The sequence below is a fragment of the Triturus cristatus genome, chromosome 9 (assembly GCF_964204655.1).
Source record: "Triturus cristatus chromosome 9, aTriCri1.1, whole genome shotgun sequence".
Classification (NCBI taxonomy): domain Eukaryota; kingdom Metazoa; phylum Chordata; class Amphibia; order Caudata; family Salamandridae; genus Triturus; species Triturus cristatus.
Window position 1 is genome coordinate 275,610,922 of NC_140592.1, and position 20,149 is coordinate 275,631,070.

Genomic DNA, 20,149 nt, shown 5'->3' on the forward strand with positions numbered 1-20,149 from the left:
AAACGTGTGTAGTGGTGGGGGAGAATTAACAGAGGGGGTGGGGGTTATTGGCAGGCTTTATAATTCCTATCTGGTGAGGACTGTAATCAGGTGGTTCATGGTCCTTAACTTGACCCCTACCAAAAAGAAGGAGCCCTGCAGTAATAAACAAGTTTACTGCTGTCCATTGTCTGCCTGGCCGCGCTAACTCCTCCAACCCATGCTCCATAGGAGATAATTTATGTTTTGGGGCAAAAAGTGCACACAAGATGCCTCTGTAATACTAGTTAAATTCTTCCTGGTCATCGTTGCACCATGCATACTCCTGGTGACCAGCTCACAGAGACATCTGCTCTGTCTTTGGTGTTAGAGCCATGTTAATCAATTAGTTAATTCTGTTACTGCTAAATCTTATGGCTTTGTACCACATAACTATCTTACACAGTGTGAATGTTTTAGTTTCATAGGACTATTCTAACTGAAGAGAGCCCTTACAAAATGATAGATAACTAGTTGAGATTCTTGTGAAGAATGAGTAGCAGTACTGATATATATGCACGCACACCTAATTTAAGTAATTAAAATTGGACTGAGATTCACCACAAAACAATTAAATTACTTTTGTCAGAAAAAAGTAAGCACTTATGTTTGTGGGCAAATGTTTCCAATCATATTAATTATTATCAACATGATGCAAGTTACCATCTGACAATTTGTATTTTGCGCATGAAAACCTAAACACTGAACTCTCGGCTTGCCTGATCTTCAAGCTTCTAAAACCCTTTGGGTGTATCACATAAAATGTAATATGAAGTGACTCATAGGGTTTAAAGTAGTGTATAGCAACCAGATGTAATTAGAGGAATATAATCGCTGATTCTGTGTTCTTTTGAAAATATTTGTGTCTCTAAGAGAAGCGTGATATTGAATATGTAACCATCTATGTTTAGCTTTGAGTTTTGCTTCCAAAATTATAGCTGATCAAATAAGTAAATAAACTGGCAAAATGAAGCATTAATAAAATGTAAATTGTACAGGAGGAAATGAAAAGTGCTGGCTAGGTTTACAGAAGACATGTCTCCCCACAGACAGCAACTGTTTTAACAGCTGTTTTTTTTTTTCATTTGTGTTTTAGGTGTCTGAGCCATGATGCAAGACTCTGGGCCTGAGACAAAAAGTAACGGTTCAGCCATTCAGAATGGAGCGAGCGCTGGCAACCACTTCTTGGATTGCACCCTGCGAGAAGTGAGGTCCAACGGCGAAACCCCCTCAACCGATATGGGTGCTGCTGATTTAGCGCATCTCCAGCAGCAGCAGGTACAGTTGTTGCGCGTGGCGGCCTTCCAGCGGGGAGGGCGGAGGAATATCAGTGCTTCCGCGTAATCGTTGTGGAATGCAAAGTTATACTTTATGATGTGTGCTGGCTTCTTTTTTAGGATTTCCTCGCAAGGAAGAAAAAAAATCAAAGCCTTCCTTCATTGATTAAATATGTTGAGTCTGTCTTGCTATAAACCAAATACACCTCTCTTTAAGTACACTGCTGAATTATAAGCATGCAAAGGGTGGCCTGAAAAATGGAAGCCAGCTACTGTTAAAACTTTATTCTAAGTCATATGAGTTTAGTTAATACATTGCAAACTAATATCTAGTCGTGAAATATGTTCATGTACTAAGAAGGTTAACCATGTGAAGTGATGTTGTCTTTTGCCGTAAGTTGTGCTTTTGATGTAGTCAAGGGTTGAACAGCACCTCAGGAAGTATCATGGCAGGGTTCACAGCTCTGACTGCAGCACTTTCTAAGTACTTTGACATCCCCATCCTTGTACAAACATTTTGCAGTCCTATGATGACTGTTTGGTACTTAAAAAATGTCTGGAGTTACACTTTGACTTACTGAAACCAGAAGAAATCAAAACTAAGTATTCATATTTTTTTTAGTCCAAACAAGCCTCACACTTTTCTTCCTCAGATAGTCAGGCTTGAAATGTTTGACAGTTAGTGGATGAAAGTGAATATGTCAATAAATTAGCAAGTTGGAGGTAAATTATATCAGTAAGAAATAAAAGAAAAATAGAGTTTAAAAACGACATGCAGTAGCAAAATGAGAAAATGGGCAAATCAATGGTGCTCTTTTCTTTTTTCATTTAGTCACTCTCTTCCACAAGTTGCAGTTGCTCTCAGTTAAACTGTATTTTGTGCATGCCATTTCTTTGGGACAAGATGTCCTACCACTGTCATGAAGCCACCTGACCCCTTTGACAGTTTGCACACGGCCCACTGATGTTTCAGTTTGTTATTAGTATCTAATAATTTCAATTTATTCCATTTATTGACAGTGTAGTAATTTCCTCAGAGATCCTTAAGATTAATTGCTTTCACTTAAATTTTGGACCTATTAATTTGGTTTAACTTTACGCCATTTACATTCTAATTGTCAATCTTTCCTCTTTTCTTTCTATCATATTGTCATACATTTTATAATTTATTGTTTCTCTTTCTATACTTATAAAGTCTTCCATTTAATTGATAACGACCTAAACCTGGTCTGTAATTTCCTTTGGATGATTTCTTTAAATGCTGAAATTAGTGTGTTATTTACATGTAAGACCCTCAGCCATAAGGTCCTCCCCACCATGCAATCATGACTACAGTCTGTTCTTATCTTTCACTCATGATCTGCTCTGTGACATTGTATGTTCACCACAAAAAAGTATATGTCCTCAAATGTCAGGTTTCTTTTAAATATTAAAGCAAAACATTGGTATAGCTGGTTCTGAGTTCTGACCCAGCACACATGTGGACCAAGCAGAATGAAAGTATAATTCTCAACATGTATCTATCACATATAATGAGAGAATTGCTTGCACTGCCTGTTACTGTTTCCCTTGAAGGAGTATGTTATGAATGGTCACATGTGTTAAACCCCTTCCTCTGACCAGGAGCTAGCAAGAACAGGATTAATGAGATTGTGTAGGGCAGTGTTTAATAACCAAGTGTTAACAAGAGCCATCCACCCACCTTGCTCCATGTGAATACTATCAGTTTAGGGTTTTATTAAGATGGGTGCTGTACTGTAGGGAAAATGGTTCATTGCATTTCTAAGTTTACTAACCCATCCTATTGGAACTATAATCATTCAAGGGGCTGTTCCAGACAAAGTAGTGTATTTGTGAGAATGGAAAGTTAGTGGAATGCTACATAAGCCAAATAGACAGTGGCAGTAAACAATTTAAGATACATCTACTAGCAACCTGAGAGCAGTAATACACAGGAGTTGGGCTGTCTCCAGACATGTACAAAGAGGAATTACCACAATTGTGGATTTACTTCAATGATGAAACAAAATTTGCAAAGCCCAACACTCACAAAGCTCTGTTGCCATTTTTCTGGAACAGCCTGACAGTGGCCAGCGCCACCCCTCATAGCAGAGCAGCTTGAGGACTGTTGTAGGCAGCTTTAGAACTGCTCTCAAAAGTGCCAGTCCCAGGTGAAAACAAAGCTGCACTGTGGTACGAGGAAGCTTGTCCTTTTTCTTCTTCACTCTGTTAACCTTCTCAAGCACTTACCTGAAAATGCAGAGGGCATGATCACATTTTAAAATAGCTTGAATTTTAAATGTGCATACTTCATTATATTTATAACATACAGAGTTCATTAGCAATTTAATATAGATAAGGCTAAGGTATGTGTCATTGATTATTTCACCAATTAAATAGGGTCCTTTCACCTAATAAAATGGTGCACAACCTCAGTAAGTGTTTAACAGAAGGATTTCTACAATTGGCTGCGTTAGAAATGGGGGTCTCTAGTTGGTAGTGGCTTGCACCTTGTTGACGTAGGTACCCTTATTCTAGTCAGAGTAAGGGGATTACACAGTTATGATAACCCCTGCTCACCCCCTTGGTAGCTTGGCACGAGAAGTCAAGCTGGTCTCAGAAGCAATGTGTAAAGCATTTGCAAATACACACACAGTAACACAGTGAAAACACTCCAAAAGGACACCACACCAGTTTAACAAAATACCCAATATTTATCTGAATAAAATAAGACCAAAAACACAAAAATCCAACTTACACAAATCAAGATATCACTTTAAAAAGGTTCAAAATAGTTCAGTCGATAGAAAACTATGGATGCATCACTGCAGCGCAGGGGAGGTGATGCCTTGGTTCCTTACTGTCAGGGGAGGTGATGCGTCGATATCTGGACACACGGCCTTGGTTCCTTACTGCTGGACAATGTTGATGAAGAATTTGGCACACACAGGCGGTGCGTCGAAAATCCAGACATGTTGGATCGATGCGGTAGCAGCAGAACAAGAGCTGCATTGACTTCCCAACCATGAAGCAGGTGATGCATCGATTTCTTCAACCACACAGCAGAGCCTGCATCAGAGTCGGACGGGGTTCCACGGACGTCGATGACGTGGTACTCGGGCTGCAACGATCTTTCAGTCACATGCCAGGCGATGCGTTGGTTTTTCAGCCGCACCTCAGCTCCCTTTGTGGGACTGTCTAGAGTGAATGAAGACACAGCCCAACTGTTACTCTCCCTCAGACGTGGATTCCACAGGCAGGCAGAAGCACAGAATGGTAAAGCAAGAAAATGGGCACTTTCTAAAAGTGCCATTTTTTCAACACACAAATTAAAAACCAACTTCACTAAAAGATTTATTTTTAAATTGTGAGTTCAGGGACCACAAACTACAAATCACTATCTCTTTCCAATTAGAAGTTACACATGTAAGAGTTTTCATGGGAGCTCCAATGATAACCCCTGAGCGAGCTAGTACATGCAATAGTGAAAATTTTAATTAGCAGTATTTCACTATCAGTACATGTAAAACACACCAGTATATGTCCTACCGTTCGCATACATTGCACCTTGAACATGGGGTACCTTGGGCCTACCTTATGGATACATTCCATTTAGTAAAAGGGAAGGTTTGGCCCTAGCAAGTGGGTGCACTTGCCAGGTCGACATGGCAGTTTAAAACTGCACTCACAGACACTTCAGTGGTAGGCCTGAGACATGTTTGCAGGGCTACTCGTGGGTGGCACAAACAGTGCTGCAGTCCCACTAGTAGCATTTGATTTACAGTCCCTGGGCACACACAGTGCACTTTATTGAGGTCTTGCCAGTAAATCAAATATACCAATCATGGATAAACATTCGTAATCACAATTTACACAGGGAGCACCTGTGCTCTAGCACTGATCAGCAGTGGTAAAATGACCAGTGTTGTAAAAACCAGCATAAACAAAATGCAGCACACAGTCAAAAGCAGGAGGTCAGAAAAAACAAGGCAGGGGAAAAACACGCCAAAGATGCCAAGTCTAACATGAGTCATCTTCCCCCAGGTGAAAGTGGGGAGAACTACCAAACCTCAAGGGAGTACTATTCACTAAGGACGAAGAACCTGGATAGACCATCAGCATTGGCGTGTTCTGTGCCAGGGCGATGTTCCACCTCTAATTCCAATGGTGACATCAACGGCAGTCACAGGCCATATTGAAATTATGAGATCTGCAGGAACACCGCAGGGCTCTTTAAATTGTACACACAGATTTCAGCAGCTGAAAGCACCTGATGTTTCTTGGGAAAATACCTGGGAAAATGCAGGATTACTGAAAGATTCAGACCCCGAATGATTGATTACCCTTGTAAATTCTAAATTCTCACTGGAACCTCAGGGTTCACTAACATCTCTGCCCATCAACGCCAAGCTACCCATAAGGAATACATACCTTTACATCGCATGCCTTTATAGCGCATGCGATTACAACACGGTCGTTACAATGACCGCGTGTTTCATCGCAGTACCATTACAACGCAAGTCGTTACAACGACTTGCTGTAGTGGGTGCGCTGGACTTAGGAATAGTATAATTTACTATTCCAACTCCAGCGTAAGCAACAGTAGGGAAGGTGTTGGAATAGTAAATGATACCATTCCTTAGTTTAGTGCGCCCCCTACAGCAAGTTGTTGTAACGACTTGCGTTGTAATGGTACTGCGATGTAACAACATGGTCGTTGTAATGACAGCGTTGTAATCGCAAGCATTGTTACGCATGCAAAGTGATGGCTGTTTCCCACCCATAAGTGCAGTGTTGGTAATTCCTGGGGGGTGTACTTTACAGGGAGAAACCCAGGCCACTTACAATGTGGGTGATAGAATCAAGGTTATTCAACTGACTTCAAGTTGTTCTGAGTTTCATTATTTCCTGATCTTCGTCGCAAAATGTTATTGTTGTGGCAAAATGCTTATGAAAACCATACACTCTTTAAATATCAACAATTTGTATGCGTTCCATCAGAAATCAACACTGCAAAGGGAGCGAGTAAATAGGTTTGCATGCTGAGCGTGATGACCAATCTTCAACTATTAAGATTATAACAGAGCTGTCTTATACTAAGTGCAACATTCATCGTTGCAGCAGTTATTTTCATTCTGCAGGTTTTTACTTGATGTGAGAATACCATGAGGGCGAAAATCACAGCCATGCTGAATTCATTACTGTAGTAGTCACACAAAACCACGGATAAAATTTCAATAACTGCAGGCCACAGTTGAGTAAACAGTTGCACTGAAACTTAATTCCTGTTGACTTTTCCCTCATTCTTCGCCAGGGGCACATTCTTATTCCTAGTGCTAAGACAACAGGGTTACAGCTTTGATTAATGTAGGACAGTGGAAGGGAATTAGAACAGTAAAATATGTTAGAAGCACATTTGCCACAAAGATGAACTGTTTTTGAAATTATGCGAAATCCAAGATGAGTTAATTACAATGAGCTCAACAGAATGTGGCATTTGCCAACACTTCCCCTACAATTATAGGCAGAGTATTGAAACATGCTTAGGAGAGGCACAATGTTCAAAAATTAAAAAAACATGAAAAGAAAACCTATCATTTATCATGTTTTTGCGTTTTCATCAAATGCATATTGTACGATATAAAAGGGTTTAGGAAAAAGTGTAACTTATCACAGCACTTACAAGTTTGAATGTGTTTTGTAATATTTATATCCTAAAGGTTTGCCTGTGGTGCAAAAGTGAATTTCAAAGTGATATATTTCCTGTCACATACATGTTGTATACTGTGGCAGCTTCCTCGTGTTGTACAGGCCTTTACATTCTTTTTCTTTTAATTTATTTTATTAACTAATGCAAAAAATCAAACCCTTTGAATCAATGTAAAAATGTAGATGTGTAAATTTTGAGTTATTGCCAGATATTTCGTTTAAATGTATCAAGATAGAACAGTTTTTTCTATTTAAAAACCCGTTATAGAAACATTTATAGACAACTTTAAAAACTGACAGCATTTCAAATAAGTTGTTTTCCAGCATGTGTATTGTGAATTAGCATTTGTCAAGCCCATTTTCTATTTTAGGTTTTTATGATATATTATTAATTTATCCAGAATTTAGTTTAATTCAGTGTCAGAATTAACTAGAGCAGGAAATAGGGCAAAGGCAGGCACATTTTATCTGAAAAAAGATCATGGAATACAGAGTGCACAGGAAATTGTTGTCCCTCTGAAAGTATAGTGGACTAAGACTCCATGCCAATCTCACAATTGCAATGTATTTAGAGATGATAAAGTCCTTATTTAGAACATTGCTGTAAACAAGATAGTAATGCCTGGTAGCCAAAGTACGCTGCCATGGTACTTAGTAATTTGCAGGAAGAGATGGAGAATAGCTTGCATTAACAGGATTGCTCACGTCACAACCCACATCTCTTCTATGTACTCTGGTTTTCAGCAGGTGCAGTAGGAGTGCCAGTAGTAACGGTCCGATGTCAGGGCAATTGCCATTACTTGTTACAAACAGAAGAGTGCTAAAATGTCCAGTAACCCAAATTACTGGACATCGCTACCACTCCAACAGCTTTCTAGCATGGTCTACATATGGAGTTTAATTGTGAGATAAATAAACGACGCCAGTAGAAATTAGACTAATCATTTCCTAATTGAAAGAGATTCAAGACAAAATTATAATTAGAAAAGCAGTTTTATGGATTGAGGAACAACAGCACAGGGGTGTTGCAAAGGCATGCTAATCCATATTTTGAAAACAATAGTGTTTTACTTATTATTTGATAAGAAACTCCAATACATTATTTGGTGTACCCACTTTTAGATTTTTGGAACGAGTAGCCCCCTTCACCATGCACTAGCTATACCCTTGAATATCATATAAGTTATAGCATGTGAAATCATTGCATTAATTAAAACACTTATGACATCAGAAGTTGTATTATTTGCCAGATCCCAGTGCATTGTACAGTAGTGAGTTATAGTTAATGTAGTGTGGCGAATGAGGTGACATGACGTGAGGGATAATAATTTGAAGGTGGTGTGGAACTATAAATAGGAGTTGCTAGTATGACAGTCATTCGAAAGTGGTGTGTAAATGGTAAATTTAACACATAATTATAACGTTTACATTTGTAATATTTGTGTAGTTTAAGTTGGGTTTGTCACAAATAGGAAATAAATAAGTGTGTAAGTGGTGGGTAAATCATAAATTTGATAGAGAATTATATGGCACATGCATCAACAAAGACTTTTGCGATTCCTAAATTGCGATTTTTAAGGAATCGCAATTAAGGAATTGCAAAAGCCTATGCATGTAGGAATCGCTATAAAAATAGCGATTCCTACAAATTCCTTAATTGCGACTCGCAAATTGCAAGTCGCAATTAAGGAATGCCGTCCCAATCATTCCTATGGGCCTCCAGACCCATAGGAATGAATTGGAGATTGCATGAGCAAATTGCGAGTACCAGTAGGTACTCGCAAATTGCTCATGCAATTTCAAGGGTGCAAGGGTGTCAAAATGACACCCTATTGCACCTCTGAAATTGATCTGTGCACATATGTTGCACACACACATGCTCTAAGGGCATGTGTGTGCGCAACATGAAACTAGGAAAAATGCACAAAAGTGCATTTTTCAAAGTTTTTGCAAATTACCATGAAGTTCAACTTCATGGTAATTTGCTCCCCCTATTAGCGAAATCGCTAATTTTTTTAACTTTAATGTATTGCATTTAAGGAATCTCAATTTGAGATTCCTTAAATGCAATTGAAATTTAAGGAATCGCTATTTAGAGATTCCTTAAATTGCGATTTTTGCATTTGGGATGATGCATCCCAAATGCAAAAATACCGGTCGCAAAGGGGCAGATTCTGCTAATCTGCCCGTTTGCGAGCAGTTTTCTCGTTGATGCATGTGGCCCTTTAACTTTTAGAACTTTACATGTTTGTGTAGTCTAAGGTGGGTGTGTATACCAAACATAAATCAAGTTTTCCTAACTATATTGTATCTTTAGCCTTCGTTTTTTGTGAATTACCATAGATGTTATAATGTTAGGAAAAATGTGTAATATTGTACAGTTTAGTCTTGTGGAGTGGAGTGCTATTAAGTGGAGTGTGGTACATTAATAGTGGAGGATAGTGTTGTAAAGTTTACTGTGCTACAGTATATTGTGTTATAGTGGAGGGGAGTAAAGTGGAATGAGGTATAATGGAGTGACGTACACTGGAATGGCATACAGCAGAGTAGCGTAGAGTGGAGTCGCATACAGGTGAGTAGTGTCGAGTGAACTCAGATAAAGTAGAGTGGCATATATTGGAGTGGCACAGAGTGTAGTGGCATACAGTGCAGTGATATACAGTGGGATAGCATGGAGTGGAGTGTGGGAAAGTGGAGTTACGTCCTGTAAATAATGTAGAGTGTTTTTGGATACACTGTACTGGCATACAGTGTCATGCTATACAGTGTAGTGTTGTACATTGTAGAGGTATATATTGGAATATCATTTGCCGAAATAGCATAAAGTCAAGTGGCAAACAGTGGAGTGGCGTAAACTGGAATAGCATACACTGGAGTGGGGTACATACAGTCAAGTGGGGTAGAGTTGAGTGGTGTACAGTGGGGTTATGTAAAGTTGTGTGTGCTACAGTGTAATGTTGTAAAGTGGGGTATAGCGGAGTGCCATATAGTGTAGTGGTGCAGGGCGGAATCGCATACACTACAGTGAGGTACAGTGTAAAAGGGTATGCTGTAATAGTGTATAGTGGAGTAGCATAAAGTGTCATGCCATACATTGGATCAGCGTAGAATTGAGTAGTGTTTAGTGTAATAACATTGAGTTTAGTGGCGTTAAGTTTTCACATATACATTAGAGTAGCATATAGTGAAGAAGTGTACAGTACAGTGTCGTACAATTCAATAGGGCTGATTATAGAAGCGTTAAGTCTAATGACGTACAGGGACATGTTGTTTAGTGGAGTGGCACAGAATGTAGTCTTGTAAAGTGAAATAGCATACAGTGGATTGTGGTACAGTCCAATGGCATTGAGTGCATTTCAGTACAATGGAGTGTCATAGAGTGGAGTAGCGTACACTCCAATAGTGTAACATCAAGTGGGGTATAGTGGAATAGAGTAAATTGGAGTTGGGTACAGTAGAATAGCGTACAATTGTGAGCAGTATAGTTTAGGGGTGTCCATTTAACTGGCATACATGAAAGTGTAATAGAATACAGTGGTGAACAGTATAATAGCGTAGAGTATAGTGGTGTAGACTGGAGTGGCATACAGTAGAGTTGGGAGGACAAGAGTAACGTACAGTGGATTAACTTACAATACAGTGGCATATTCTGGAGTTTTGTAAACTGGAGTAGCGTACGCTAAATAACAACCAGTGGAGTGTCATAAAATGAACAGTTATACAGTGGAGTGGTATAAAATGGAGTGTGTAAATTTTAAAAAACGTACTGTTAAAAATATGTGAAAAGATGTGAATGTAATATCTCGAAAATTAATATTATAATCTGTAAAAGTTATTTTTCTGATTGTATATATAAATAGTGCAAGTTATGTTAGACTTATAGGTTGGATAAAACTTAGTTCTATATTGTGCTATGGTATACCGTGGTAAGTTCATGGTATACCACGGTACATGGTGGTGAGAACTGGTATTATGATTCGTTGATGACTGTGTTTACCAAAGGTAGAAATCAGCCATCTAGTTATTATCACAATTTCTCATTAATGTACGGCCAGAGTTTCGCAGCCTTCTGGGGTAGGGTCTTACTTATAGTTAAGTATTGGGTTTTATTGTTGTTAACAACCTATTACCACTTTACTTAAGTGGTAGTAAGTTAACCTATTTGTTTATAAACTTGTAAATATTATGGACATAGGGATTTTTGTAATTGTTGTCCCAGTTTCATTGTGAGAGTAGTAAAGGTTTTACGATGTTTGGTAAAGGGGATGCAATAAAAAAGGGGTGTCCCCAAACATGCTTAAATCCAATTTATTTTATTTACACTTTTGTAGTTTGTGTAGTGCAAAAACCGTCATTCGGATTTTGTTAAAATTTGCAGGATTAGCTATTATGGTGCGCTGATTATTATTTTGGGTGGTGCAGGTAAGTTGTGTAAGTATTTTATAAGTTTGAAGGTATTTAGATTTAGTGAGATCTGTTGCCACAGTATTATAGGAAAATGTGGAGGTGTTTCGCTGTACTACAAAGTCATTAGCTGATTGAGTAAGCCAGGGATGTTCTTTTTAGGTACAGAATGCCCATGTTCTGCGTTACTCCTTACGATGTAGGTAAGCACTAGGGACCAAAAATACAGAGCTTTTTTGCAAGCGCAAACTGCCCAATTCACAGGATCGGGCCATTTTGAAATTTTTTACAATGTACAAAAGGCAAATTGCAATTCCGTTTGCCACCAAAAACCGATCTGGTATTTGGAAGGGGTGCCCGTTTCAGATACTGAATTGGAATTGGATGTAACTGGCATATAGATAAAGGAGAAAAAGGGATGGATTCACACCAAGATAGCCTCCATTCACGGAGAGAATTAATCCAACCATCCGAAAGAAGATTGATATCATGGAACATGGCAGGTCTGAAACAAAAACTAAAAGATTTAGAATGGCAGGAGTATATTAACCTGAGTGAAATCTGTCTGTTGCAAGAAACTTGTTTACTTGAAACCCCATATAAATTTGGATATAAAACATTCAGTATCAGTGATACCCTTTCAATAAGAGGTAGACCATTGGGTGGCTTAGTAACATGGCTAAAAATCACCCTAAATGCAAAAACGTCAAGGTTAGATATTCCCTCAAAAGATATACTTGGGGTAAAGGTACTAACTCATGACAGGAGGGAAATATATATATTAAATATTTACAACAGACCTAGTCCCGCTAGCAAAGAATCGCCAGTGATTGAGCAGATTAATACGTTTCTAAGTACAATCAATCCAAGGGCAATGGTAATTGTAGGTGATTTCAATAGCAAATTTGAACCAGTACTGGGATTGGACAGTATTTTTGAAGATGAGGACATGGCAAATAACATACCCTCTTTAAAGGCCGGTCTTGCTGTGCCCTGCACAGTTGCAGTAGCACAAATTACTCGATTAATTGCTGGGCATGGACTAAGGACATGCAACAGCAGGTTGCCATCTGATAGATCGAGTACCCCAACATCCAACAGGGGGCGCACTAAGAGTAACGTCGATTATATATTGGTATCCTCTAACTGCTGGCTAAATGTTTGTGATTTAGAAATTGAAATCAAAGATGACAGTGATCACCTCCCACTTTGCATATCAATAGCAGGCACTCTCTTTGAAACTAAGAACAGGAGAACGAATGATAATGATCCAATCCCAACTCAACCGATAGTCAGTAATAACCGCCGATCCCTGAAATGGCCATCAATAGTGGGCAAAGTTGAGGTTATGACACTAATCTATAACACCTTCTCTGAAGTTATTTATCCTTATGGTGATCTGCCCACTGCTGAGATCCCTATAGTGCATATACCCAAACTATTTTAGATAAACTAAAATTGATTGTGACCACAGCCCCCAGAGATAATGAGGTGGAGAACTCTGAGACTACTACTTCACTCAACCAGTGGTATAATAGCGAGTGTCGTAGAGCAAAGAGGGAGCTGCTCTATGCAGCAAAATCCAACAACATAGAGGCATTAAGAGTTAAAAGGGTACGGTACAAAAGATTACTTACCCAAACTAAGAGAAACTGGGATGACAGCATCTGGTCTGAACTGATTCTGGCAGCTAAAATTAAGGACCATGCGGGCTTTTGGAGACTAGTAGCCAAGGGTAACAAAATGGGGAGAAGCAACCTTGACCTTTATTTGGATCCAGGCCCTTGAGTAAACCACTTCACAAAGCTTTATACAGAGGCTACCACTGAACCAACAAATAGTCAACAAGTAACCACGCCAACGCCACCTGTTTCTCCCAACATGGGTAAAAATCTCACCCCATATTTTTGTCTAGAGGAGAAATTGGCAGCCATAGATGCAGTCAAACCTGGGAAAGCACCGGGACCCGATAAAATACCGGGTGATCTGCTGAAACATGACAAAGCTGTTTGGGGGCCGTACATTATTCTTCTTTGTAACGTCGTGGTGGCAGGTGACCCTTTACCCCAGTCCTGGAAAGGTGTCAAAATTATTCCTATTTTTAAAAAGTGGGATCATCTAGACCTGGCAAACTATCACCCCATAAGCCTCTTTGACACCCTACAAAAGATTTATGCCAGGCAAATTTTATCAAAACTCAACGAGTGGATAGACGGGAACAACATTTTATCAGAATACCAGGATGGGTTTAGAGCTAGCACTAGTACAATTGATCAGGTTTTTAGACTTTTAGACTTCTCTGCATGGGTTGGAAATACACCATTTTAAGGAAAGGCCATTTGTACATAGCATTGATTGATTTGATGTCTGCCTTCGACATAATCCCCAGAGATCTGCTCTGGAGAACTTTAAAAAGCCAAGGCATCCCTGATGAACTTCTTGTCCAATTAAAAAGATTACATGAAGACAATTAATCAAGGGTCAGATGGGAACCAAGGAGAAAACTCACTGCTGCAATCCCAATAAAGGGGGGTGTAAACCAGGGCTGTTTGATGGCACCCACCCTCTTCTCACTATATGTAAATGATGCTCCAAAATATCTTCTGGGATGTAGGCATGACTCTCTGCAGCTAATAATGACCTAATTACCTACATTGAATGGCATAACGCAGACCACAGGGTAAGTTGAGCTGAAAACAAGATGGCTGCCTTTCACTTTTATAAAGGCAGTCACTAGCCAATCAGCTAATGATATACCATTGCTATATACCTCGCTTAGTAACGCGATACTACCACAGACACTGATATATCTAAATAAAAAACACTTAAAACCTATGAAATACTTTAAAAAAATACAAAACATTGTGATACTACTGCGGTATCCCCAAAAAGTTTGTATGGTTAATCTTTTTGTTTATACATTTCTATATATTTTTCTAGCAGTGTATGGTGAGCTGTGTTTTTTTTGCATGTAGACTGTAATTTTTAGTAATTAACACACTACTCTGAACACTTCAGCATATTTAAATATGTGAAAAATAGAAATATTTATAAACTACATATACTATGTAGTGCATTTCCATTTTTCTCTACAATTAACAATTTCAGTACATCTGGATTTGCGATTTGTAAAAAATATATATAAACTTATAAATATTTTTCCCTGCATTTTACCTCTTCTATAAAGTGGTAATAGGAATGGGATGAATACCAATGCTAATAATTACCTACATTGAATGGCATAGTGCGGACCACAGGGAAAGTTGAGCTGAAAACAAGATGGCTGCCTTTCAATTTTATAAAGGCAGTCAGTAGCCAATCAGCTAATGACATGTCATTGCTAAATACCTCGCTTAGTAACGCGGTACTACCAAAGACACAGATATATCTAAATTAAAAACACTTAAAACCTCTGAAATACTTAACCTACTTATTGCAGTACCCCACAGAATCATCTGTGACCTGTAAATATAATAATTCCAAATTTCGTCAAAAATGGACTGACGGTTTTCCAATTACATGAAATGCAAAGGTCTATGTAAAATGCATAGCATTTTACACCTGTTTTGGGACCCCCCTGTTTTCCAAGTACCCCCTAGATGAAACGCCACAAAACTTTCAGTACTCTGAGAATGAAATTGGGGCAGCAGGTCTGATACGTTCCGCAGAGATTCATCAAACGGGTGCAAAGTTAAGGGACAAAAATCCAGAAAATCCCTATCTCTGGTCACCCTAACTATAAATACAGAGTGGCTGCTGCTGCTGTATGTGTGTGTATGTGTGGATTTGACTTACCGAACATTTACTTACCTTGCACGGTAAAGGCATATTTGTGGTATTTCCAGCGTCCCTGCATAGGTGATTAGAGTTTTGTACCTGAACATGGGGAGCATCTCCATGCATGGCACACTAATGCGGTATTTAAAAATCAGCAAAAATCTGTTAATGTTGCTGCAACATTCAGTATTTCACAGTCCTCAAAAGATTATGGGTGTCCCTTTTATTACCTAAGCCTAAATGGATAACCAAAACTGTATAATGCATACAGGGCTATGTTTCCTGATTAAGGAACTAAACAGGCAACAAAGATTCACTTTGTTCTAAAATAGATATGATTGTATATATTAACTCTGCATAGCTTTGTACCTGTGCAGGAGAAGCACCGGCCTGCTATTGTTTTCCTTCAATCAACAGAGCTCACTCAGGCAAATATGGATGACTGTGATTTCTTAAATATTGCAGGACATAACCCTCCAGCATGTTAAAACTAAGCACAGGACCCCACTAGAAGCTAATGGTCCCGTCCTCTTTCCACAGTAGTTTGGTGTGCCACAGACAAATTATTTTTCTCATATATTGTTCAATAGTGGATAGACAAGATGAAAGAAGGGTAAGTGGATCCTAATGGCTTGTTACTTTTACCAGACCTTTAGCAAACACCGCATATAAAAAGCACAGAATTGAAAATAAAGATTGTGCTGGCTATTAATGTGCAACACGGTAGCAAGTAAATGGAGAACATAAAGATGAAAGAAATGACACCTGTGACTACCCACATTGCCAGTGCTCAACTGGAGTAGTAAATCTTTACACCTTAATCGAAGGACCATTTCTGCTGGGAAGGAGGAAACCACTGTAAGAGAGTTTTACTCAATGGCAGTGATATATACTACTACTGTAGCTTTTTAGGATGGTCCACATTACAAGAGGCTGCAGAGAGAGGCAGTTGAATCCTCAAACGTTAGTTCGCTCTATGAGAATCTTTTAATAAGATGTTCACCCTGACAATGTAATTGTTAAGTTACATAGATGTGAAGCTAAGAATAATAAATCAATAATTATCTACATATATTTACCTTGACAACACCATGGTAATTGATATTATGGCCTTGGTACTGTTGTAGGGGTAACAAAAAACTTGATGTTGTGGTGTTGGTAGCATACCCTGGGTTTCAGCACTCACTTAACACTCAAATTCTATAAGATCATGTTCCACATGAGGCTAGACACGAAATAGGGCATTGACTAAAGATTAGTTGATAGCCACTATACCGCACATTCACATTGACTCGGCCTACCGCATAAGTCACACCATAGCAGTAGTACCCAGTTTGTGGTGACCTTAAGGCGACATTTAGCACTATATAAAACACCCTAACAAATAAATAAATATCTGTCCCAGGTTTGCCTGTACACCAAAGAGACAACAATAAGAGTCCGCTTTTTAAACAACTCAAGCAATTAAAGACAATTCGTAAGTGTGAGAACAGGATTCCGGCATCATGAGCCTTCTGAAATGCACACCACCCAGTTTCAAAATACGACTCTTAATAATTAGCTCCCATGAAGAAACAGAACAATTATTGGCGCTCCCTCTGCGTTGGACTAAATCGAAGCCTAAATAGTTGACGGGGAGCCTTCAGTAACAATTTTCAGGCTAAGTATACATAGGTTGCAAAGTGTTTATTCTGCTATACTGGTGAACTCATAGATATTCTCTCTAGAAAAAAAAACAGCACAGGAAGCTGTTTTGCTATTGCTTGCATTTATTGGCTAGCTACACTGAGCAGGCGGAACTGCCATGTTCGAGTAATGTCCACTTATTTCGCGTGATGGAGTATGGTGCACTTTCTGGTTTCTCCAGAAATCACTCGATAGAAAAGGTTAGAAGGTGTCGGCTTTTACGACAGAGTAGAATGACAGTGGGAGTGCTGGTGGCATGTACGGACTCAAGAAGGAAGTTTACACAGTGTATTATACTGAATGCACAAAGGCTTCTTTTCAGCTTCTCTTCAGCTCAGATCTGGACTATGACCATTGGTAAACATTTGAATACTAACCGTAGAATGTTATATTGTTTACTTGAAGCCAACCATATAGCTAGAGGCATTTATTGTCTTGCAGGAGAATTTGCGGAAATAACAAGTTTGTGGTGCCCAGTATTGCCAAAGGGGCTGATGCACACTTCTAAATTTAACAACCATGCACATGCATCTATGATTTTGTTTTGCTAAATGTTCCATTAAAAATGGCTTTATGATGCAAGCGGGATGCCATAATGCGATAAAATCACATTTACTAGAAGCTTTTCTGCCTTTCCTGTCCAAGAATAATTTGAAATAAAGGAAAGTTTAAAAGAGCAAGAAAGAAATGTGCGCAATTGCCCATACAGACACAGTGGTCAATCAGAGGTTGAGATCATTGAAAATAAAAAGCATAGTGTACCATTCAAAGCTCTTTAAACTGGCAAGTAATACCGCAGCCAATGATTATCTGGACTAGCTGAAGATGGTGCCCCACTTGGGCAGCAGCTCCAAAATACAGAGGGTTTCTGTAATGTAAGTGAAACTGAACAATTAACCATGCCAGCTGATAAACTAGATGAAAGGGAGTCATTTTTTGGGAATACAAAGGTGAAAGAAACAGTATCCCATGATCTTCTTGATCTGTCATACGAGCGATACCTGTGTCACTTATGAGTGGCTAAAAATGCGAATTTCAGAAGTTATCTTGGCCCTCAATGATTTTAACTTATTTCTATCCAGAGTATGATGTGAGGACATTGTTGCCCATTTACATTTCCTTGTGCATCGCAGTGATACATGTGGTCAAACTTGCAACAATGCAACCCCAACTCCTCTCCATCCATAGCACGATTGTGATATTTTCTGCAGCGACAAAACATTGTAACTAGGTCCCACATATGTATTCAAATGAGGGTCATCTATACAGATTACAAGAAATAATATTGGGCTCTCAAGGGCACGACACCAGAATCTTTTAGGGTAGAATTAAAAAACAGTAGACATTTTCATGGAGTGCAGATCATAAGTATTTCACGATCAGCACCTCTGAACTAGAATTTTTTTAAAGGAAAGTGGTTGATTGGTGAAAATATTTCAAACTCCTGATGAAATAAATAGACTGAATTGAAACAAGTCAACCCATTCCTGCTTATACGTGGAATGTGTTGAAGCAAGTGCAAATTGAGTCCAGCACACTGCTGTGATTTTGATTTTGAGGGGGGATGGAAATTGATCTAAATAAATGAGCAGCTCATCAGTAATCTTCCTCGACTATTAAATAATAATCATAAAAGTACATAACTCAGATCAAGCATAGTAAAACATACCATCACTGTAATTAATAACAAACGTTAAGATCTCTGGATTAAAAAAAGCATAGAATTACAATGAACTACCAACAAAGTGCCCAACAGCTGCTGAACAAACTTCTGTCTGAGATCACATTTGTAAGAAACAGGGTGGCTAGTCTTTTAGGGATAATGTGAAGTGGAGAATATTTATTTTAAATCTGAACCCTTAGGAATCGGCTATGGGTTAGCACAATGTGGAGACCAAAATCTCTCATTTGTGAGCTGCTACAGTCCTACTGAAGACCAGGTTCTTGCTGTACAAAAACTGGACTCTAGCAGCACACTCTAGTTGTCCTATTATCATGGGAGGGGATTGTCACTTTTTTAAAGGTCCCAGAGTTAGTTGCTTCTAAGAAAGGTAAGAGGCAATCCAAATTGAAAATAGCAGCATTCATTACAGCTTTTAAAACGGACCTTTGGTTAATAGATTCTTGGCTTAAACAATTCCCTGCTGAGAAACATTTTACATATTTCTCAGTTAGAGTCAACTCCGCCTCCAGATTGCAATTTTTTGTTTTCTTAAATCTTAGAGGGCAGAGACTCCTCAGTTATAGCTAATAGTTTTTCAGACCATGCCACAGTCTCAGAAGAGATTGTGGTCGATTTCGGTCCATCATGGAGCAGAAGATGCTTCTTTAATAAATCATTATTTTCAGAAATGAAATAGACTGCATCAACACATGTTTTTTTAACTGAGTTCTTTAAATGAAATTTAGAATCTGCTTCTCTGTCCATGGCTTGGAATGCCTTTAGGGCCTTAATGAGAGGCAATGGGATCGCTCAGTCAGTTACAATGGTCAAAGTTGAGAAGGGCATGAACTCAACGATCCAAGAGTGTGTTTAGAGTGCAACTATGGCTGTTTGTTAATACAGAAAGGAACCTTCAAGAGGTCGAGCTTGCACAACAAAAGCTTAAGGACCACAATATGCTATGAGGAGAATCAACATACTGGTAGCTTATTTGATTAGTCTGTGAAAAGGAAGTCAATTGCAAACTTTGTAAAAAGTGTTAAGGCCCCAGTAACTAAGCTGCCTGTGATGGATCAGCGCACTGTCCAGAGGATTTCTATAGACCACTACAAATCAGTCTTATCAGTCAAATTATGCTTAGGATCTGAATATGATCACAGAATTCTTGGGGAAAATTCACATTCCTACTCTGCCTATTAATTAAAAATTGAATCTCATTAAATTGTTTTCAGTAAACAAAATAAAGTCTAGAGAGATGTAATCATGGGAAAGCATTAGGCAAATATAGATTTGCTACCTATAGAGATTTTAAAAACTTTCTTTCCTGAAAAATTTATAAATTCAAACCTGCAAGGTGTGAAAGTAGCAGTTTATTTTGCAGAAGCCATTGTTATTAGCAATTTGAAGAAAGAGAAACCAGTTGATAATCCTAGGTCTGACCACCTGATCAGTTTGTTAAAATCTGACTACAATCTCCTCACAAAAGTTGTTATTTTAGATGTCATCTTGGGGAAAAAGGGGAATGAAAGCAAGTCATCATCACCTGTCCCACCCTTCAGGAATTTTGGGACAAATTGCTTTCATTTTTAGTTTTGCAAATTAATAAATAGTTTTT

The 20,149-nt window shown here is 38.7% G+C and overlaps 1 protein-coding gene across 19 annotated transcripts in view; it reads left to right on the forward strand.

Annotated features, from left to right (window-relative positions):
- FOXP1 (forkhead box P1) overlaps positions 1–20,149 on the forward strand; it is a 1,129,017-nt gene that overhangs the window by 581,242 nt on the left and 527,626 nt on the right. For all 19 annotated transcript variants that reach the window (XM_085624906.1, XM_085624905.1, XM_085624913.1 and 16 more), the window contains one exon: positions 1,115–1,296. In XM_085624906.1, coding sequence (XP_085481032.1) covers positions 1,126–1,296 — 171 coding nt within the window. In that variant the 5' untranslated portion in view covers positions 1,115–1,125. The remainder of the gene's footprint in view (positions 1–1,114; positions 1,297–20,149) is intronic.